This window comes from Balaenoptera acutorostrata, unplaced genomic scaffold (genome assembly GCF_949987535.1).
Source record: "Balaenoptera acutorostrata unplaced genomic scaffold, mBalAcu1.1 scaffold_470, whole genome shotgun sequence".
Lineage (NCBI taxonomy): Eukaryota > Metazoa > Chordata > Mammalia > Artiodactyla > Balaenopteridae > Balaenoptera > Balaenoptera acutorostrata.
The window spans coordinates 97,030-120,678 of record NW_026646408.1 but is presented as its reverse complement, the minus strand read 5'-3'; the positions used below and the strand labels follow the sequence as shown (position 1 = coordinate 120,678).

General features: G+C 37.6%; 1 protein-coding gene across 7 annotated transcripts in view; it reads right to left on the bottom strand.

The window, feature by feature from the left end:
- The window catches only part of LOC130706890 (glucocorticoid-induced transcript 1 protein-like), a 143,131-nt gene that overhangs the window by 78,808 nt on the left and 40,674 nt on the right, over window positions 1-23,649 (bottom strand). For all 7 annotated transcript variants that reach the window (XR_009006934.1, XR_009006932.1, XM_057539577.1 and 4 more), the window contains one exon: window positions 23,486-23,639. Coding sequence is in view for 5 of the 7 variants with exons in the window: in XM_057539577.1 (XP_057395560.1) it covers window positions 23,486-23,639 (154 nt within the window). In the remaining 2 variants the exon portion in view is untranslated. The remainder of the gene's footprint in view (window positions 1-23,485; window positions 23,640-23,649) is intronic.

Sequence of the window (23,649 nt, the reverse complement as noted above, 5' to 3'; positions counted from 1 at the left end):
ATTCCTAAAGTGTGAGCGATATAGCTGCAAAAGATTGTGGGAAAATCTCTAGAAGAATTCTGCACTCAGATCGCTTCCCCTTTATCTATAAGTTTTCATTCTCCTTTAAAGACACCCATACTTCAAATCTCAGTTAATGTTATGGGTGTTCTTTATTCAAGAGTGATGCCCTGTGCTCAAAAGCCTTCCTCCTGTGTCAAAAGATTGGGCAACTTATATGCTTGTATGCTTGTATATGTATATGCTTGTTTTCAGTGAAACAAAATGTTTTTGGAAATTTTCATTTTTTGACTTGTTACTTTAACCTACTTTTTAACAGAGCAACACATGCTCCTGAGGAATAAGTTGGCTTGAATTGTACATAAATTCAGCTCATCTCTACTTTCTGTTTCATCACAACAAATAAAGAACTGTGCAGACTGCCCTTTCCTGCTGCCAAACTACAAACTGCCACTTTGTGATTTTGTTTTCACATCAAGGATACACTTCAGCTTTAGCCAGATCTCCCCAGGCCATTTCCCCCTCACTTTCCAGATTAATTCTAGAGGAATGTGATCTATTCCAGCCCCCACAAACCTCACTGGGATGGTTCTAAGTTCATGTACACAGGGAATGCTCTGCTATTTACCCCAATCTCAAAAGCTCCCCTACCCCTTGCCCCAGACAATTCCCTAGTACAGCACCTGGTTCCTTCTCTTCTTTGCTTCAACCAGTGTTTATTGGGCACCTACCACATGTCAGGCTCAGCGCGAGGTACTAGGTGTGCTGCAGTGAATAAAATGTGTTTACTTTATATTGTCAACAACAGAACTCTAGTATGCGCAGAAGAGCAGTAGCTACGTCTTTTTGTCTTTTTTTTTTAATTGATAAATTTGTAAACGAATGAAGGAGAATTTCCGTAGCACTTTTGACTTGGGAAATTGTTAGTGTATGTCATTATGTATGCATTTAGATATGGTATGTATTTATTTGCATTTCTGTGGAAATTAAAAGGGCATGTAATACTTTAGTTTAAACCAGGGGCTAACAAACTTTTTCTGGAAGGGGGTCAGAGAGTAGATATTTTTGGTTTTGTGTCACAGGGTGTCTTTCACAAGTACTAAAGTAAGTAAGCTGTTACAGCATAAAAACAGTCATCGATAATACATAAATGAATGGGAGTGGCTGGGTTCCAATACAATTTTATTTATAAAAACAGGCAGTAGCCCTAGTTTGCTGACCCCTGGAATCTATTAAAATACCTTACTGCTTCTCCTACTAGCAATTAAACTTGCTTAAGCCTCTTCCCTTTAAAAAAGAAAAAAAAATCCAAGTCTCACATCACTGCAAGTAGTTGTCTTGGACACACCATCTCTACCTCCCCACCTCTCATTCACCTCCAGTGCTAGACAGTCTGACCTCTGTGCTCACCGCCCACTGAAATTGCTCTTATCAAGGTCACCAACAATCTCTGTGCTGCTAAATCCCTGAGAGTCTCTAGTCCTCTCTTTCTTACTCACTCTCTCCGCAGTTTAGAACACAGCCGGCCACTCCCTCCTCCTGGAAACACTCTCCGCTCTTAGCTTCCGAAACCTCACAGGATTTGTTTTCCTTGTACAATAGTAGCCACTCTTTCTGCCATCAAAGGCTCCTTTTCCTCTTGACAAACTCTAAATGGCAGAGTTGCTCAGGCCTCCATGCTGGGTTCTATTGTCTCTCCTTTGGGGACCTCATCCACTCTTTAGCTTCAAATGATGTACTGAAAACTCCCACAGTTATTTCTGCAGCCCACATCTTTCCCGCGTTCCTGCCTCACATATCCAGCGGCCCTCGTGACATTTCAAATCTCTCAGGTGTCTTAAACATAAAGTGCTGAATAAATGAATGAGTTTCCCTGGTTGCCCAAGCAGAGCCCAGAGCCTAATCGCTAACCCTTCCCTTTTGCTCACCTCAAGCATTCCCCAAATGTAAGCCTTCTCTTTCCTACCCATCTCCTGAATCTTTCCCTGGCTCTCTATACCAAATTCCCAGACTACTACAGTTGCGTCTGGTGCTGAAATATTCAAATACTTCCATACTGGTTGCAAAGAGCTGCTAGTCTAAGCCCCGGTTGTGTTGGCCTCACCTCTGGGTTCCACCTGTCTATCCAGCCTGGCCCAGCAGAGAGACGTCTGCAGACCCTGCTCAGTACTGAAGCTACCATCCATCCTGATGAGTTAATGCTCATGCCAAACTGATTGTTAAATATTTTAATATTACCTCTACCTAATAGCACTGTTACTAAAATATTCTGGCACTAGGAAATTCTTTCTCACCCAGTTCACTGGAAAAGCCATCCAGCTGATCTCCCTACCTCTTCCTTCTGCCTTGTTCATCTCCAAACTCTGCATAGCAGCCAGAATGATTTGTCTAAAATAGAAGTTGATTGCATCTCTCCTCCACTTAAAACCTTTAAACATGGATAAGCATCAAGATAAAACCCCAACTCCCAGACCTAAATAGACATCTCTCCAAAGAACACATGCAGATGGCCAAGAGGCACGTGAAAAGCTGTTCTACATCACTCGTTATTCGAGAAATGCAAATCAAAACTACAATGAGCTATCACTTCACACCAGTCAGAAAGGGCATCATCAGAAAATCTACAAACAACAAATGCTGGAGATGGTGTGGAGAAAAGGGAACCCTCTTGCACTGTTGGTGGGAATGTAAATTGGTACAGCCACTATGGAGAGGAGTATGGAGGTTCCTTAAACAACTAAAAATAGAATTACCATATGGCCCAGCAATCCCACTACTGGGCATGTACCCAGAGAAAACCATAATTCAAAAAGACACACGCACCCCAATGTTCATTGCAGCGCTATTTACAATAGCCGGGTCATGGAAGCAACCTAAATGCCCATCGACAGACTAACGGATAAAGAAGATGTGCTACATATATACAATGGATATTACTCAGCCATAAAAAGGAATGAAACTGGGTCATTTGTAGAGACGTGGATGGACCTAGAGACTGTCATACAGAGTGAAGTATGTCAGAATGAGAAAAGCAAAGATCATAAGTTAACGCATATATGTGGAACCTAGAAAAATGGTACAGATGAACCAGTTTGCAAGGCAAAAATAGACACAGAGGTAGAGAACAAACGTATGGACACGCAGGGGGGAATGGGGGAGGGGGTGGTCGGATGAATTGGGAGGCTGGGATTGACATATATACACTAATAGGTATAAAACAGATAACTAATAAGAACCTGCTGTATAAAAAAAACAAAATTCAAAAAACCCCCACAAAACCCACAACTCACTAATGAGGTTCATCAGGCCCTTCATGATCTGACCCTTTTTCATCCTGCAAATCTCACCTCCTCAGAGATGTCTCCTCTGAGCCCATCTTAAGCAGATTCTTCCTGTTACTCTCTCCTCACACCCATTTGTTTTCTTCATTGTATTGATCCCAATTTGACATTAGTGTTGATTTTTAAAAATCTTTTTCTCCTACTAAACTATTAGCTCCCTGAGGGCAGATACCATGTCTATCTTTTGCACTGATAGGCCCCTGGCCCCTGAATGTTTACGTTGATAAATCTGGCCCCCTGAATCCCTTTTAGCTTTGTTTTTCACCACTTTCTCCCTTGTAATCTGTAGTTTAGCTGTATGCACTCAACAAATATTCAATAATCATTTGATCACAAACTATTCTCAGTTCCTTCAACATTCCTTGTAATGGAATACTTTGCCTGGAATACTTTGCATCATTATGTCCTTTCCCCTGAACTCCTGCTTACCTTCCAGGTATCAACACTGTCATTACACCCTCCAGGACAGAACTCTTGATACTATAGTTAGTATCTAGTGCTTTCCTCACTAGATGGTAACCTTGTAGAAGGCAAGAACCGTTTGTGATTTTTCATAGTTGCATCTAAGGCACCTTGCTCAGTACCTAGCTAATATTTAGCAGACCAATTCAGCCCTAAAGCAGACACCCCAAGTCCTGAGAGGGAGTCAGTGAATTTACATCCATTTGGGTGGCAATATACTATTTGTAAATGGGATATCTTCCCCCGAAGGTAAGGGTTTTTGCTTTCATGGGAAACATGGGAATTTTCCCATGAAAATTCACGGGAATGAATTTTCCCTTAGTGACATGCTTCTGTGATCTGCAGTGACTTCACCTGGAACTCACTGTTTGGCTTTATGGGCAGAAAGTGGTTCTTAGTGGGAAGTACAAAATATAGGTTACTAAAAAGATCTTTAGTGAGACTGGGTTTTGTAATGTCTTAGAGGACATAACAAGATAGCAGTTTCCCTTCTTTGAAAAATTTCTTCTTATATGTTCATCCTGAATTCAGTTAAAAAACAATCTCTTTCCTCTGCTTGTTAATGGTGGTTTTCTGGTTTCATTCTTCTGGGCACATAAATATGTTATAATATAAACAAGCCAATGGTGTAATGAATTATTGCAGTCTTATTCTGCGAATGTTTTTACTAGAAATCTTGGGGGGAAAAGCTATTCACGCTCTGCATTTTTAAATCATGCTAATGTGATTAGTCATTATGATCCTACTTACTCTTCATGATGGAGGCAAGATGTCTAAGCATCCAATGTACTTGTGAGGGGCCTGATTAGTGCTTGAGACCCAATCAAGAGGCTGCTGATGAAGTTCACATAACACATTAAAAAGTTACTTAGGACAGAGGAGTTGATCGTTGCTTATGTAAGATTGTATAACAAATAAAATAAGTGTAAATTGTCCTAATGTACATTTTTATTCTTCCATGAGAATTTCAACTGCTACCATAACCTCCGAATATATTTTGCCAGGATATGTCCAGACCACTGTTTTTGTAATCAAAGTGTGAAAGTGACAGAGTAAGCTGCTATTATTGTTCAATAGGAAAATTCACACATCCACTAAACATCAGTAAACAGGTGTTTTCAAAGCCCAGACTTCAAATAGTTCACCCATTCTAGCATTTTGATCTTGTAATCAAGCAAAATGACAAACAGAAGAGACACATTTTGGTTGATTATTATGCTGCCAAATCAGATTGTTCCTGTTATTGTCTTACACAAACACCAAGCTCAGAGGGAGAAGTGGGGAGCAGGGAGAAAAATATGGGTGTGTGTGAGAAGAGAGAAAAGATGGTTTTAGAATCTTAAATGAGTCCAATAAATTGAAGACTTGCTTAACAATCTCAGAAACAAAAGTCAGTAGAAAAAGAAGGAGTGTAACACTTTACATTCAGTTTTTTAAAAGACTTTTTTTTAGGAGTAGAACCCTCTTTTCAGAAGGAATCTTATGAAGAATCACAAATATATAAAACAGATAGGAAGAATATTTTTAGTAAACATTGTATTAGTTCAGATTTATCATATTTATTCAAATTCAATGTAAAAACAAACCTGTTGTGATGAACGCCAAAAATTAAAATTAGGGGATTAATGACAATTATCTTACGTGAGCTTCAGCAACCAATTGATTTCTGTGATTTCTTACTTCTTGCATATTATCAAGATTTTTCTTGATTACAATGATAAACTGTTGGAAATGGTAAAAAATAGAGTTTTTAAACAAGTTGCCTTGTGATCTAAGGGTACCATTCCATTTCTAAGTGACAAGGGGGAGCTTCATTTGTTCTGAGGGCTGTACCAAGAGAGTTAACCTGGTGAGGCCAGTAAGCATGTTGTTGGCCTCTACTGTAGTAACATTTTGTATGTGACACCCTTGAATATGCCTTTTTAAAAAAATATATAGTTTTGTAGTAGTTAAAAATTAAGTAAAATTTGATAATGGCCATTCTGACTGGTGTGAGGTGATACCTCATTGCAGTTTTGATTTGCATTTCTCTAATGATTAGTGATGTTGAGCATCCTTTCATGTGTTTATTGGCAATCTGTATATCTTCTTGGAGAAATGTCTATTTAGGTCTTCTGCCCATATTTTGGATTGGGTTGTTTGTTTTTTGATATTGAGCTGCATGACTTGCTTGTATATTTTGGAGATTAATCTTTTGTCAGTTGCTTCATTTGCAAATATTTTCTCCCATTCTGAGGGTTCTTTTTGTCTTGTTTATGGTTTCCTTTGCTGTGCAAGAGCTTTGAAGTTTCATTAGGTCCCATTTGTTTATTTTTGTTTTTCTTTCCATTTCTCTAGGAGGTGGGTCAAAAGGATCTTGCTGTGATTTATTTCATTGATTGTTCTGCCTATGTTTTCCTCTAAGAGGTTTATAGAGTGTCTGGCCTTACATTTTAGGTCTTTAATCCATTTTGAGTTTATTTTTGTATATGGTGTTAGGGAGTGTTCTAATTTCATACTTTTACATATAGCTGTCCAGTTTTCCCAGCACCACTTATTGAAGAGGCTGTCTTTTCTCTATTGTATATTCTTGCCTCCTTTATCAAAGATAAGGTGACCATATGTGCGTGGGTTTATCTCTGGGCTTGCTATCCTTTTACATTGATCTATATTTCTATTTCTGTGCCAGTACCATATTGTCTTAATTACTTATTGTCTTAATTGGAGCTTTGTAGTAGAGTCTGAAGTCAGGGCACTGATTCCGCCAGCTCCGTATTTTTTTATTTTTCTCGAGATTGCTTTGGCTATTTGGGGTCTTTTGTGTCTCAATACAAATTGTGAAACTTTTTGTTCTAGTTCTGGGAAAAATGCCACTGGTACTTTGATAGGGATTGCGTTGAATCTGTAGATTGCTTTGGGTAGTATAGTCATCTTCACAATGTTGATTCTTCCAATCCAAGAACATGGTATATCTCGCCATCTGTTTGTATCATCCTTAATTTCTTTCTTCAGTGTCTTATACTTTTCTGCATACAGGTCTTTGGTCTCCTTAGGTACGTTTACTCCTAGGTATTTTATTCTTTTTGTTACAGTGGTAAATGGGAGTGTTTCCTTAATTTCTCTTTCAGATTTTTCATCATTAGTGTATATGAATGCAAGAGATTTCTGTGCCTTAATTTTGTATCCTTCTACTTTACCAAATTCATTGATTAGCTCTAGTAGTTTTCTGGTAGCATCTTTAGGCTTCTGTGTGTATAGTATCATGTTATCTGCAAACAGTGACAGCTTTACTTGTCTTCCGATTTGGATTCCTTTTGTTTCTTTTTCCTCTCTGATTGCTGTGGCTAAAACCTCCAAAACTATGTTGAATAATAGTAGTGAGAGTGGGCAAGCTTGCCTTGTTCCTGATCTTAGAGGAAATGGTTTCAGTTTTTCACCATTGAGAACGATGTTGGCTGTGGGTTTGTCATATATGGCTTTTATTCTGTTGAGGTAGGTTCCCTCTATGCCTACTTTCTGGAGAGTTTTTTTTTTTTTAATTTTTTATTTATTTATGGCTGTGTTGGGTCTTCGTTTCTGTGCGAGGGCTTTCTCCAGCTGCGGCAAGCGGGGGTCACTCTTCACTGCAGTGCGCAGGCCCCTCACCATCGCGGCCTCCCTTGTTGGGGAGCACAGGCTCCAGACGCGCAGGCTCAGCAGTTGTGGCTCACGGGCCCAGCCGCTCCGCGGCATGTGGGATACTCCCAGACCAGGGCTCGAACCCGCGTCCCCTGCACTGGCAGCAGACTCTCAACCACTGCGCCACCAGAGAAGCCCCTCTGGAGAGTTTTTTATCATAAATCGGTGTTGGATTTTGTCGAAAGCTTTTTCTGCACCTATTGAGATGATCATATGGTTTTTATCCTTCAATTTTTTAATATGGTGTATCACACGGATTGATTCGCGTATATTGAAGAATCCTTGCATTCCTGGGATAAACCCCACTTGATCATGGTGTACAATCCTTTTAATGTGTTGTTGCATTCTGTTTGCTAGTATTTTGTTGAGGATTTTTGCATCTATGTTCATCAGTGATATTGTCCTGTAGTTTTCTTTTTTTGTTAAATCTTTATCTGGGTTTGGTATCAGGGTGATGGTGGCCTCATAGAATGAGTTTGGGAGTGTTCCTCCCTCTGCTATATTTTGGAAGAGTTTGAGAAGGGTAGGTGTTAACTCTCCTCTAAATGTTTGATCGAATTCGCCTGTGAAGCCATCTGGTTCTGGGCTTTTGTTTGTTGGAAGATTTTTAATCACAGTTTCAATTTCATTACTTGTGATTGGTCTGTTCATATTTTCCATTTCTTCCTGGTTCAGTCTTGGAAGGTTATACCTTTTCTAAGAATTTGTCCATTTCTTCCAGGTTGTCCATTTTATTGGCATAGAGTTGCTCGTAGTAGTCTCTTAGGATGCTTTGTATTTCTGCGGTGTCTGTTGTAACTTCTCCTTTTTCATTTCTAATTTTATTGATTTGAGTCCTCTCCCTCTTTTTCTTGAGGAGTCTGGCTAATGGTTTATCAATTTTGTTTATCTTCTCAAAAAACCAGCTTTTAGTTTTATTGATCTTTGCTCATTTCCTTCATTTCTTTTTCATTTATTTCTGCTCTGATCTTTATGATTTCTTTCCTTCTGTTAACTTTGGGTTTTGTTTGTTCTTCTTTCTCTAGTTCCTTTAGGTGTAAGGTTAGATTGTTTATTTGAGATTTTTCTTGTTTCTTGAGGTAGGCTTGTATAGCTATAAACTTCCCTCTAGAACTGCTTTTGCATCATCCCATAGGTTTTGGGCCATTGTGTTTTCATTGTCATTTGTCTCTAGGTATTTTTTTATTTCCTCTTTGATTTCTTCAGTGATGTCTTGGTTACTTAGTAACGTATTGTTTAGCCTCCATGTGTTTGTTTTTTTTACGTTTTGTTCCCTGTAATTCATTTCTAATCTCATAGGGTTGTGGTCAGAAAAGATGCTTGATATGATTTCAATTTTCTTAAATTTACTGAGGCTTGATTTGTGACCTAAGATGTGATCTATCTTGGAAAATGTTCCATGCACACTTGAGAAGAAAGTGTAATCTGCTGTTTTTGGATGGAATGTCCTATAAATATCAATTAAATCTATCTGGTCTATTGTGTCATTCTAAGCTTCTGTTTCCTTATTTATTTTCATTTTGGATGATCTGTCCATTGCTGTAAGTGAGGTGTTAAAGTCCCCCAGTATTATTGTGTTACTGTCGATTTCCTCTTTTATAGCTGTTAGCAGTTGCCTTATGTATTGAGGTGCTCCTATGTTGAGTGCATATATATTTATAATTGTTATATCTTCTTCTTGGATTGATACCTTGATCATTATGTAGTGTCCTTCCTTGTCTCTTGTAACATTCTTTATTTTAAAGTCTATTTTGTCTGATATGAGTATTGCTACTCCAGCGTTCTTTTGGTTTCCATTTGCATGGAATACCTTTTTCCATCCCCTCACGTTCAGTCTGTATGTGTCCCTAGATCTGAAGTGGATCTCTTCTAGACAGCATATATACAGGTCTTGATTTTTAATCCATTCAGCCAGTCTATGTCTTTTGGTTGGAACATTTATTTTTAATTTTTTTAAAAGTATTAAAGAAAATAACGTTACTTAAAATTTTTTTTAATACATTTATTTATTTATTCACTTATTTTTGGCTGTGTTGGGTCTTTGTTTCTGTGCGAGGGCTTTCTCTAGTTGCGGCAAGTGGGAGCCACTCTGCATCACGGTGCGCGGGCCTCTCACTGTCGCATCCTCTCTTGTTGCGGAGCACAGGCTCCAGACACGCAGGCTCAGTAGTTGTGGCTCACGGGCCTAGTTGCTCCGTGGCATGTGGGATCTTCCCAGACCAGGGCTCGAACCCATGTCCCCTGCATTGGCAGGCAGATTCTCAACCACTGCGCCACCAGGGAAGCCCCATTATATAATATATACCACATCTTCTTCATCCATTCATCTGTTGATGGATACTTAGGTTGCTTCCATGTCTTGACTATTGTAAATAGTGCTGCTATGAACATTGGGGTACATGTATCTTTTCGAATTAGAGTTTTTGTCTTTTCTGGATATATACCCAGGAGTGGGATTGCTGGATCATATGGTAGCTCTATTTTTAGTTTTTTAAAGAACCTCCATACTGTTCTCCATAATGGCTGTACCAATTTACATTCCCACCAACAGTGTAGGAGGGTTCCCTTTTCTCCACACCCTCTCCAACATTTATTATTTGTAGACTTTTTGATGATGGCCATTCTGACTGGTGTGAGGTGATACCTCATCGTAATTATGATTTGCATTTCTCTAACAATTAGGCATGTTGAGCATCTTTTCATGTCCCTATTGGCCATCTGTATGTCTTCTTTGGAAAAATGTCTACTTAGGTCTTCTGCCCATTTTTTGATTGGGTTGTTTGTTTTTTTGTTATTGAGTTGTATGAGTGTCTGTATATTTTGGAAATTAAGCCTCTGTTGGTCACATCATTTGCAAATATTTTCTCTCATTCCATAGGTTGTCTTTTCATTTTCTTTATTGTTTCTTTTGCGGTGCAAAGCTTTTAAGTTTCATTAGGTCCCATTTGTTTATTTTTGATTTTATTTCTTTTGCCCCTAGAGAGATTGACCTAAGAAAACATTGGTGTGATTTATTTTAGAAAATGTTTTGCCTATATTCTCTTCTACGAGTTTTATGGCGTCACATCTTATATTTAAGTCTTTAAGCCATTTCAAATTTAGTTTTGTGTATGGTGTGAGGGAGTGTTCTAACTTCATTGATTTACATGTGGCTGTCCAAGTTTCCCAACACCACTTGCTGAAGAGAACTGTCTTTTCTCCATTGTATATTCTTGCCTCCTTTGTCAAAGATATAATTGACCGTAGGTGTGTGGGTTTATTTCTGGGCTCTCTATTCTGCTCTCTATTGATTCATATGCCTGTTTGTGTGCCAGTACCAAACTTTTTTGACTACTGTAGCACTGCAGTATTGTGTGAAGTCTGGGAGGGTTATGGCTACACCTTTGTTCTTTTTCCTCAGGATTGCTTTGGCAATTCTGGGTCCTTTGTGGTTCCATATAAATTTTAGTATTATTTGTTATAATTCTGTGAAAAATGTCACGGGTAATATGACAGGGATCACATTAAATCTGTAGATTGCTCTGGGTAGTATGGACATTTTAATGATATTAATTCTTCCAATACAAGAGCCTGGGACACCTTTCCATTTCTTTGAATCACCTTCAGTTTCCTTAATCAATGTTTTATTGTTCTCAGCACATAAGTCTTTCACTTCCTTGGTCAGTTTTATTCCTAGGTATTTTTTTCTTTTTTGGATGTGATCTTAAATGGAATTTTTCTTTTACTTTCCCTTTCTGATATTTCACTGTTAATGTAAAGAAATGCAACGGATTTCTGTATGTTAATCTTGTACCCTGCTACCCTGCTTATTTGGTTTATCAGTTCTAATAGTTTTTGTGTGGAGTCTTTAGGGTTTTCTACATAAAGTATCATGTCATTTGCATATAATGACAATTTTACCTATTCCCTTCCAATTTGGATACCTTTTATTTCTTTTTCTTGTCTGAATGGTGTGGCCAGGACTTCCGATACTGCATTGAATAGAAGTGGTGGCAGTGGGCATCCTTGTCTTGTGCCAGATTTTACAGGGAAGGCTTTCAGCTTTTCACTGTTGAGTATTATATTGGCTGTGGGTTTGTCATACATAGCTTTTATTATGTTGAGATATATTCCTCCTATACCGTTTTTGGTGAGTTTTTTTTTTTTTAACCATGAATGAATGTTCAATTTTATCAAATGCTTTTTCGGCATCCATTGGGATGAACATGTGATTTCTGTCTTCTCTTTTGTTGCTGTGGCGTTATCACAATGATTTGCATATGTTGAACATCCTGAATCCGTTTTCAGTTAATTTTTGTGTATGGTGTAAGACAGTGGCTCAGTTTCATTCTTTTGCATGTGGTTGTCCAGTTTTCCCAACACCATGTACTGAAGAGACTATCCTTTTCCCATTGTATATTCTTGGCTCCTTTGTCATAAATTAATTGACCATATATACGTGGGTTTAATTCTGGGCTCCCTATTCTGTTCCATTGATCTATGTGCCTGTTTTTATGCCTATACGGTTTTGATTACTACAGCTTTGTAACATAATTTCAGATCAGGGAGTACGATGCCTCCAGCTTTGTTCTTTCTCAAGATTGCTTTGGCTATGGGTCTTCTGTGGTTCCATTCAAATTTCAGAATTGTGTGAGTTCTGTGAAAATGCCATTGGAATTTTGATAGGGATTGCACTGAATCTGTAGATTGCGTTGAATAGTATGGAGATTTTAACAATATTTATACTTCCAATCCATGAGCATGAAATATCTTTCCACTTATTTGTTTCTTTAATTTATTTCATCAATGTCTTACAGTTTTCAGCATACAGGTCTTTCACCTTCTTGGTTAAATTTATTCCTAGATATTTTGTTATTTTTGATGCAACTGTAAATGAATTGTTTTCTTACTTTCTCTGATAGTTTGATATTAGTGTATAGAAATGCAACAGATTTCTGTATCTTGATTTTGTATCCTGCAAGTTTACCAAATTCATCTATTAATTCTAACAGTTTTCTGGTGGAGTCTTTAGGGTTTTCTATACATAGTAAATTGTCATTTGCAAATAGTGACAGTTTTAATTCTTCCTTTCCAATTTGGATGCCTTTTATTTATTTTTCTTCCCTAATTGCTCTGGGTGAGACTTCCAATACCATGTCAAATAAAAGTGGCAAGATTCGGCATCCCTGTCTTGTTCCTGATCGTAGAGGAAATGCTTTCAATTTTTCATCATTGAGTATGATGTTAGCTGTGGTCTTGTTATATACAGCCTACATTATGTTGAGGTATGTTCTCTTCATACACACTTTGTTGAGAGATGTTGAATTTTGTCAAATGCTTTTTCTGTATCTATTGAGATGACTGTATAATTATTATCCTTCATTTTGTTAATGTAGTGTACCAAAATGACTGATTTGCAGATGTTGGACCATCCTTGCATCCCTGGAATAAATCCCACTTGATCATGGTGTATGATCCTTTTAATGTATTGTTGAACTTGATTTGCTAATATTACACTGAGGACTTTTACATTGATATGCATCAGGGATACTGGCCTGTAATTTTCTTTCTTGTGGTGTTACTTGTCTAGTTTTGGTGCACCAGCTCTTTAAAGCTTCTTACCAAAGCAAGTCTCATGGCCACACATAACTTCAAGTGGGCAGAGAAGTATAATCTTATCATATGCCAAGGAGAGAGGATGAGAATATTTGTTAACAGCTCTAATCATTACTATACCTGGGAAGTCAGAGGAAACACCTTTGATTATTACTCTATATTACTTTTATTGTTTGACCACTTTACAAAGAGCATATGTTACTTTATCATTTAAAAACACATTCACATGTAGATTTCGTATCTGTCCACAGATGAAGATTTATACTTTGGACTGTGGGGTGAAAACTGAGGAAATGCTACTGTCTGATTATAGTAACCTTAACTACAAGTTCAGTTTTAAGTGTCGGTAATAAACTTGTTTAAAAAAGGTTGTATCAGCAGGGTTAATGTAATAAAGTAACATCAAATTCTACAAATGGTTTTCAGTTTTTCTATTAAGCTACACAGATTAGTCTAATAAACTGGCAATTATCCATCTCCCCATTGGCCTCAAAAATGTGTCGCTGTCTCTTTTAGTCCTTAGAATAAATATGTGTATGTTCAACCTGGGTATTATTAACTGCAATTTGTAAAAAAGGAAACTGAACTGTGAGATACATAGCAGTTAATTCAATGGGCCATGATTTCACCCCCAACACTTTATTTTAAAAATTCAAACAAATACAATAGTTGAAAAAACTTCTCAGTGCATACTCAGAAAGCCAACACTTAGAATCTATATTTAACATTTTGCTACTTTCGCTTCATCACATATATATTCACCTGTCTATCATCTATTGATCCTATTTTTATTCATTTCAAAGTAAGTTGCAGACAGCAGTATCCTTCACCTCTAAACATCTTAAGTAGTTTTCAGTATTTATATTCTATATTTTAAAAGTTAAGTTATATGTTAGAATGCACAAGTGTATACTTGCCTAAGTTCTAATAAATACATCCACCCATGTAACCAAAATCTCTATCAAGATATACAACAATTCCATTATCCCAGAAAGTTCCCTCACATTGGGCCTTGATTTGAAATTTCATATAATGTCTGAAACATTTATATTAACATATTTCCATACATATTTCCCCACAATACAAGATTTTTAGAAATTTCATGTAATGTCTGAAACATTTATATTAACATATTTCCATACAAATAACCCAATGAAAGTTTAGTATTAGTTGTTTTGTTTGTTTGTTTTTTTATACTGCAGGTTCTTATTAGGCATCAATTTTATACACATCAGTGTATACATGTCAATCCCAATCGCCCAATTCAGCACACCACCATCCCCACCCCACCGCAGTTTTCCCCCCTTTGTGTCCATATGTCCGTTCTCTACATCTGTGTCTCAACTTCTGCCCTGCAAACTTGCTCATCTGTACCATTTTTCTAGGTTCCACATACATGCGTTAATATACGATATTTGTTTTTCTCTTTCTGACTTACTTCACTCTGTATGACAGTCTCTAGATCCATCCACGTCTCAACAAATGACTCAATTTCGTTCCGTTTTATGGCTGAGTAATATTCCATTGTATATATGTACCACAACTTCTTTATCCATTCGTCTGTTGATGGGCATTTAGGTTGCTTCCATGACCTGGCTATTGTAAATAGTGCTGCAATGAACATTTGGGTGCATGTGTCTTTTTGAATTACGGTTTTCTCTGGGTATATGCCCAGTAGTGGGATTGCTGGGTCATATGGTAATTCTATTTTTAGTTTTTGAAGGAACCTCCATATTGTTCTCCATAGTGGCTGTATCAATTTACATTCCCACCAACAGTGCAAGAGGGTTCCCTTTTCTCCACACCCTCTCCAGAATTTGTTCTTTGTAGATTTTCTGATGATGCCCATTCTAACTGGTGTGAGGTGATACCTCATTGTAGTTTTGATTTGCATTTCTCTAATAATTAGTGATGTTGAGCATCTTTTCATGTGCTTCGTGGCCGTCTGTATGTCTTCTTTGGAGAAATGTCTATTTAGGTCTTCTGCCCATTTTTGGATTGGGGTGTTTGTTTCTTTAATATTGAGCTGAATGAGCTGTTTATATATTTTGGGGATTAATCCTTTGTCCGTTGATTCGTTTGCAAATATTTTCTCCCATTCTGAGGGTTGTCTTTTCGTCTTGTTTATGGTTTCCTTTGCTGTGCAAAAGCTTTGAAGTTTCATTAGGTCCCATTTGTTTATTTTTGTTTTTATTTCCATTTCTCTAGGAGGTGGATCAAAAAAGATCTTGCTGTGATTTATGTCAAAGAGTGTTCTTCCTATGTTTTCCTCTAAGAGTTTTATAGTGTCCAGTCTTATATTTAGGTCTCTAATCCATTTTGAGTTTATTCTTGTGTATGGTGTTAGGGAGTGTTCTAATTTCATTCTTTTCCATGTAGCTGTCCAGTTTTCCCAGCACCACTTATTGAAGAGACTGGCTTTTCTCCATTGTATATCTTTGCCTCTTTTGTCATAGATTAGTTGACCATAGGTGCGTGGGTTAATCTCTGGGCTTTCTATCTTGTTCCATTGATGTATGTTTCTGTTTTTGTGCCAGTACCATATTGTCTTGATTACTGTAGCTTTGTAGTATAGTCTGAAGTCAGGGAGTCTGATTCCTCCAGCTCCATTTTTTTGCCTCAAGACTGCTTTGGCTATTCGGGGTCTTTTGTGTCTCCATACAAATTTTAAGATGATTTGTTCTAGCTCCGTAAAAAATGCCATTGGTAATTTGATAGGGATTGCATTGAATCTGTAGATTGCTTTGGGTAGTATAGTCATTTTCACAATGTTGATTCTTCCAGTCCAAGAACATGGCATATCTCTCCATCTGTTGGTATCATCTTTAATTTCTTTCATCAGTGTCTTATAGTTTTCTGCATACAGGTCTTTTGTCTCCCTAGGTAGGTGTATTCCTAGGTATTTTATTCTTTTTGTTGCAATGGTAAATGGGAGTGTTTCCATAATTTCTCTTTCAGATTTTTCATCATTAGTGTATAGGAATGCAAGAGATTTCTGTGCATTACTTTTGTATCCTGCAACTTTACCATATTCATTAATTAGCTCTAGCAGTTTTCTGGTGGCAGTTTTAGGATTCTCTATGTATAGTATCATGTCATCCGCAAACAGTGACAGTTTTACCTCTTCTTTTCCAATTTGTATTCCCTTTATTTCTTTTTCTTCTCTGATTGCCGTGGCTAGGACTTCCAGAACTATGTTGAATAATAGTGGTGAGAGTGGACATCCTTGTTCTCGTTCCTGATCTTAGAGGAAATGCTTTCAGTTTTTCACCATTGAGAATGATGTTTGCTGTGGGTTTGTCATATATGGCCTTTATTATGTTGAGGTAGGTTCCCTCTACGCCCATTTTCTGGAGAGTTTTTATCATAAATGGGTGTTGAATTTTGTCAAAAGATTTTTCTGCATCTATTGAGATGATCATATGGTTTTTATTCTTCAATTTCTAATATGGTGTATCACATTGATTGATTTGCGTATATTGAAGAATCCTTGCATCCCTGGGATAAATCCCACTTGATCATGGTGTATGATCCTTTTAATGTGTTGTTGGATTCTGTTTGCTAGTATTTTGTTGAGGATTTTTGCATCTATATTCATCAGTGATATTGGTCTGTAATTTTCTTTCTTTGTAGTGTCTTTGTCTGGTTTTGGGATCAGGGTGATGGTGGCCTCATAGAATGAGTTTGGGAGTGTTCCTTCCTCTGCAATTTTTTGGAAGAGTTTGAGAAGGATAGGTGTTAGCTCTTCTCTAAATGTTTGATAGAATTCACCTGTGAAGCCATCTGGTCCTGGACTTTTGTTTGTTGGAAGATTTTTAATCACAGTTTCAATTTCTTTACTTGTGATTGGTCTGTTCATATTTTCTGTTTCTTCCTGGTTCAGTCTTGGAAGGTTATACCTTTCTAAAAATTTGTCCATTTCTTCCAGGTTGTCCATTTTATTGGGATAAAGTTGCTTGTAGTAGTCTCTTAGGATGCTTTGTATTTCTGCGGTGTCTGTTGTAACTTCTCCTTTTTCATTTCTGATTTTATTGATTTGAGTCCTCTCCCTCTTTTTCTTGATGAGTCTGGCTAATGGCTTATCAATTTTGTTTATCTTCTCAAAGAACCAACTTTTAGTTTTATTGATCTTTGCTATTGTTTTCTTTGTTTCTATTTCATTTATTTCCGCTCTGATCTTTATGATTTCTTTCCTTCTGCTAACTTTGGGTTTTGTTTGTTCTTCTTTCTCTAGTTTCTTTAGGTGTAAGGTTAGATTCTTTACTTGAGATTTTTCTTGTTTCTTTAGGTAGGCTTGTATAGCTATAAACTTCCCTCTTAGAACTGCTTTAGCTGCATCCCATAGGTTTTGGGTCGTCGTGTTTTCATTGTCATTTGTCTCTAGGTATTTTTTTATTTCCTCTTTGATTTCTTCAGTGATCTCTTGGTTATTTAGTAACGTATTGTTTAGCCTCCATGTGTTTGTCTTTTTTACGCTTTTTTCCCTGTAATTCATTTCTCATCTCATAGTGTTGTGGTCAGAAAAGATGCTGGATATGATTTCAAGTTTCTTAAATTTACTGAGGCTTGATTTGTGACCCAAGATGTGATCTATCCTGGAGAATGTTCTGTGCGCACTTGAGAAGAACGTGTAATCTGCTGTTTTTGGATGGAATGTACTATATATATCAATTAAATCTATCTGGTCTATTGTGTCATTTAAAGCTTCTGTTTCCTTATTTATTTTCATTTTGGATGATCTGTCCATTGGTGTAAGTGAGGTGTTGAAGTCCCCCACTATGATTGTGTTACTGTCAATTTCCTCTTTTATAGCTGTTAGCAGTCGCCTTATGTATTGAGGTGCTCCTATGTTGGGTGCATATATATTTATAATTGTTATATCTTCTTCTTGGATTGATCCCTTGATCATTATGTAGTGTCCTTCCTTGTCTCTTGTAAAATTCTTTATTTTAAAGTCTATTTTATCTGATATGAGTATAGTTACTCCACCTTTCTTTTGATTTCCATTTGCATGGAATACCTTTTTCCATCCCCTCACTTTCAGTCTGTATGTGTCCCTAGGTCTAAAGTGGGTCTCTTGTAGACAGCATATATATGGGTCTTGTTTTTGTATCCATTCAGCCAGTCTATGTCTTTTGGTTGGGGCATTTAATCCATTTACGTTTAAGGTAATTATTGATATGTATGTTCCTATGACCATTTTCTTAATTGTTTTGGGTTTGTTTTTGTAGGTCCTTTTCTTCTCTTGTGTTTCCCACTTAGAGAAGTTCCTTTAGCATTTGTTGTAGAGCTGGTTTGGTGGTGCTGAATTCTCTTAGCTTTTGCTTGTCTGTAAAGCTTTTGATTTCTCCATCAAATCTGAATGAGATCCTTGCCGGGTAGAGTAATCTTGGTTGTAGGTTCTTCCCTTTCATCACTTTAAGTATATCATGCCACTCCCTTCTGGCTTGTAGAGTTTCTGCTGAGAAATCAGCTGTTAACCTTATGGGAGTTCCCTTGTATGTTATTTGTCGTTTTCCCTTGCTGCTTTCAATAATTTTTCTTTGTCTTTAATTTTTGCCACTTTGATTACTATGTGTCTCGGCGTGTTTCTCCTTGGGTTTATCCTGTATGGGACTCTCTGCGCTTCCTGGACTTGGGTGGCTATTTCCTTTCCCATGTTAGGGAAGTTTTCGACTATAATCTCTTCAAATATTTTCTCTGGTCCTTTCTCTCTCTCTTCACCTTCTGGGACCCCTATAATGTGAATGTTGTTGCGTTTAATGTTTTCCCAGAGGTCTCTTAGGCTGTCTTCATTTCTTTTCATTCTTTTTTCTTTAGTCTGTTCCGCAGCAGTGAATTCCACCATTCTGTCTTCCAGGTCACTTATCCATTTTTCTGCCTCAGTTATTCTGCTATTGAGTCCTTCTAGTGTAGGTTTCATTTCAGTTATTGTATTGGTCATCTCTGTTTGTTTGTTCTTTAATTCTTCTAGGTCTTTGTTAATCATTTCTTGCATCTTCTCAATCTTTGCCTCCATTCTTATTCAGAGGTCCTGGATCATCTTCACTATCATTATTTTGAATTCTTTTTCTGGAAGGTTGCCTATCTCCACTTCATTTAGTTGTTTTTCTGGGGTTTTTTCTTGTTCCTTCATCTGGTACATAGCCCTCTGCCTTTTCATCTTGTCTATCTTTCTGTAACTGTGGTTTTTGGTCCACAGGCTGCAGGATTGTAGTTTTTCTTGCTTCTGCTGTCTGCCCTCTGGTGGTTGAGGCTATCCAAGAGGCTTGATGGGAGGCTCTGGTGGTGTGTAGAGCTGACTGTTGCTGTGGTGGTCAGAGCTCAGTAAAACTTTAATCCACTTGACTCCTGATGGGTGGGGCTGGGTTCCCTCCCTGTTGGTTGTTTTGCCTGAGGAAACCCAACACTGGAGCCTACCTCGGCTCTTTGGTGGGGTTAATGGCAGAGTCTGGGAGGGCTTACGCCAAGGAACACTTCCCAGAACCTCCGCTGCCAGAGTCCTTGTCCCCACAGTGAAACAGAGCCACCCCCTGCCTCTGCAGGAGACCCCCCAACACCAGCAGGTAGGTCTCGTTCAGTCTCCCCCAGGGTCACTGCTCCTTCCCCTGGGTCCCGATGCGCACACTACTTTGTGTGTGCCCTCCAAGAGTGGGGTCTCAGTTTCCCCCAGTCCTGTCGAAGTCCTGCAATCAATTCCCACTAGGCTTCAAAGTCAGATTCTCTAGGAATTCCTCCTCCCGTTGCCGGAACCCCAGGTTGGGAAGCCTGACGTGGGGCTCAGAACCTTCACTCCAGTGGGTGGACTTCTGTGGTATAAGTGTTTGCCAGTCTGTGAGTCACCCACCCAGCAGTTATGGGATTAGATATTACTGTGATTGCGCCCCTCCTACCGTCTCACTGTGGCTTCTCCTCTGTCCTTGGACGTGGGGTATCCTCCTTGGAGAAGTCCAGGGTCATCCTGTCAATGATTGTCCAGCAGCCAGTTGTGATTCTGGTGCTCTCGCCAGAGGGAGTGAGAGCACGTCCTTCTACTCCGCCATCTTGGTTAATCCTGGGCCTTGATTTGAACACAAGATCTGTCTCTAAAGTCCACAGTCTTTCCCACAACACTATGCTACTTCTTTTAAAAAGGCCCAATGTATAAATACATTAAGCAATAAAAATTCTAACCCTCAATAATTAAGGTAGCTGAAATATGGAAATATGAAAGGTAGAAAATACTAGAGATTTCCTCTACTAAAGCCAGACAGCCTAGGTATTTAATATCTGTAGCACAATGACTGTACCACTTTCTGTTTACTAATTTCCACTGAATAAATACAAATCTCTACTTCCTTCCCCAAGAGTTAAAGAATGAATCAAGGAGGTATGGACATGACAATAACAACCATCTCATATGTTCATCTCTTATACCTTCAATTAAACTAATAATGCTTCAGGGCAAGACCATTTCTTAGGCTTGTAAGGCAAGCACTAGGTCAAGTGCTATACACTTTAGTGATTACTATGAGAGGCAGGGAGGAACTGGAGAAAACACAAAACCTTTGGAATCAGCCAAATCTGGATTCAGATCTCTTCGTATTTATTTAGCTATATAACCATGTACAAGTTAAGCTTCTCTAAGCCTCAGTGTATCATATGTAAAATGAGGCCTATATTTGGACTTCCTATCAATGTCAGGTTTCTCAAATAGACGATCTACATGCAGACCCAGGCAAGAGAAGCCCCTACCCTGGACCTCAGGCTTTTGGGGGAATTTTATGTAACAGTTTGTTAATTTAACTTAGTATGTATATGGTATGTAGGTCTACATTTATATTTGCTCCAGATCCTGCAGATGTTACAAATGGGCCTGTCTGTATCTACTACTAATAACCTAACATGTGTATTGCCATATTCACTTTCAAATATTACCCTATTTAGTCACACAACATTACCATGAGTTAGGTTTCATTAATCCCATTGTGCAGATAAAGAAAGAGATGTGGTGAAGAAACCTACCCAGCGCCCTTATCTTCTATCACCATATCACTCTCTTCTTAACTCCCAAATAGCTGAGCTTCCTTCTCTAACATATTATCAATATTTCACTCTCCAAGACAATATGCCCCTAATCCCTAAATCTACTCCCTATTTTCCATGACCTGTTGGTAGCACCTGATACTGTTAATAATTTTTCCTTTCTTAAAACAACTTTCCCTTTGGTTTCTAAGGCAAGACTATTTCATTTCTTCTCTTAGCTTTTGCTCTTTTTCTGTCTCCTCTTGTTAGAGTTTTGGTGAAGAATGAATAAGATAATGTTTTTGGAGAGTGTCAGCATAAAGCATATATTCAATAAGGGGTAGGGTTTCTTTTTAACCTAAAAAGAATAGCTACCATTTTTAAGAATGGTGTCAACTACTCTACTAGGTGATACACACACATGCACACACACTATTCCATTTATCCTAAAAGCACCATAAAATTGAAGTTCAGATTGGCTGACAAATTAACCTGTATTAGAAACCTGGCTCCAACAATTCCTAGGTTTAGGATACTAAGTCACTTAACTTCCCTGAGCTTCTGCTTCCCCATCGTGTAATTTTATAATGTTCTTGTGAGAATTAAATGAAACACAGGGTATAAAAACACAAAGTACATGGTACACAGTCAGTAAATGTTAAACTCCTTTCTCTTCTTGTTGCTACCAGGTGAATACATTCATTTTTTTATCCTTCCCGTGTGTGCATTTCTAAAAACTAAGTCCTTGATCTCTTGACCTTCTTTCTTTACTCTATACCTACACTCTGTCACACTTGGGAGTCCAACTCCTCCAGAAAGATAGTTTTGAATTATCTGTGACCATTTCTAAGTGTGCAGGCCCACATCTCTAAGTTTTGCTAGTACTTTCTACTTGAGAATCCCACTGCATACCATCTCAAACTCCTCCTTTCCCTCACAAAGAATGGAAAGCAAAAGACTGGGAGTGGGTGACATAAAATGTTACACAGACAAAATTGATAGGATGCATGATAAAGAAGCTAATTTTATGGTTTCAAGCTTGCCTGAGAAAATTACAAAACTGGAGAAGATTCTCATAGATCATGTCCAAAATTTTCTCCCCTTTTCCTCATTCTTCAGACATGAAACTCTAATCCTTCTATTTCCCTAACCCACAAAGCCAAAAATGTTCCCATTCCATTGAATTCCCTTACATTTAAATGCTCCATTCATCTAACACCTAATAATACTCTGTCTTCTATTACCAATTTTCTTACATTTACATCTTATCTTCCTAACTATGCTGTAAGTTCTTTAAGGCCAATAACCATCTCTTATACTTTTCGTATTCTTCATAATGCTAATCGACTACTGCTATAAAGATATGGTCAAGAATTCAGAAATTATAAATTAAGATGTTTTCACATCTTTTTCTGACACGGAAGGAAAACTCTTCAAGTCAAAAGCTGTGATCCACAAATAGAGAAGGTGTGACAAACAGGAAATTTTCTATTTCTCTCTCAAGGATTTTAGTTTTGGCTTTAAACAGAAAAAATATCCTTTAACATATATTTCCTTAGCCATGTGTTAATACTTTATAAATTATTTCCAGGAACTGTACAAGCTTTTCTTCAAAAATTACTTATACCAGCATACCTCGGAGATACTGCAGGTTTGGTTCCAGACCACCACAATAAAGCAAATATCGCAATAAAGAGAGTCACACAAATTTTTGGTTTCCCAGTGCATATAAAATTTATGTTTATACTATTACTGTAGTCTATTAAAGTGTTCAAAGGCATTACATCCTAAAAAAACAATATACATACCTTAATTAAAAATACTTTATTGCTAAAAAATGCTAATCATCATCTGAGCCTTCAGCAAGTCATAATCTTTTTACAATAGTAACAAAAAAGATCATTGAGGATGGATCACCATAACAAATATAATAATAATGAAAAAGTTTGAAATATTTAAAGAATTGCCAGAATGTGACCGAGAGACATAAAGTGAGCAAATGCTGTTGGAAAAAGGACGCCGATAGACTTGCTCCATGCAAGATTGCCAAAAACCTTCAATTTGTAAAAAAACACAATATCTGAGAAGCATAGTAAAGCAAAGCACAGTAAAACGAGATATGCCTGTATTTTCTAATACAGTTACTAGTCATTAATTTCTGTAGGAAAATAATTCCTAAAACTATAAGTCTCAAAAACCACACAATGTAGACTGATGTGCTATTTATTAAATATTAAATAATTTAAAAACTTTCAAAACCGAGATGATAAAAATACTTAGTCTAAAGTTTATTAAAAGAAATGGCTTTCTTCTTTGGTTGAATATATTTAATAACTGGGAAAATTTGATTAAATTAATTTTCTTTACTGTGATCAAAATAGAAGAACTGCAGGATAATAAAACTGATTTTGATTTGCTTATTTTACCTGAGTAGCTTTATCTTTCATGCATGAAGGGTAATGAACATGAGGATCTCGTGGCCACTGTCCTGTGAGATAAGGTCCTGTTATCGTATCCAAAGAAGAGGTTCGCCTTATTGTACCAGAGGTTCGAACTTGATGAGATTTTGGCCTGTCCACTCTAAAAAAGT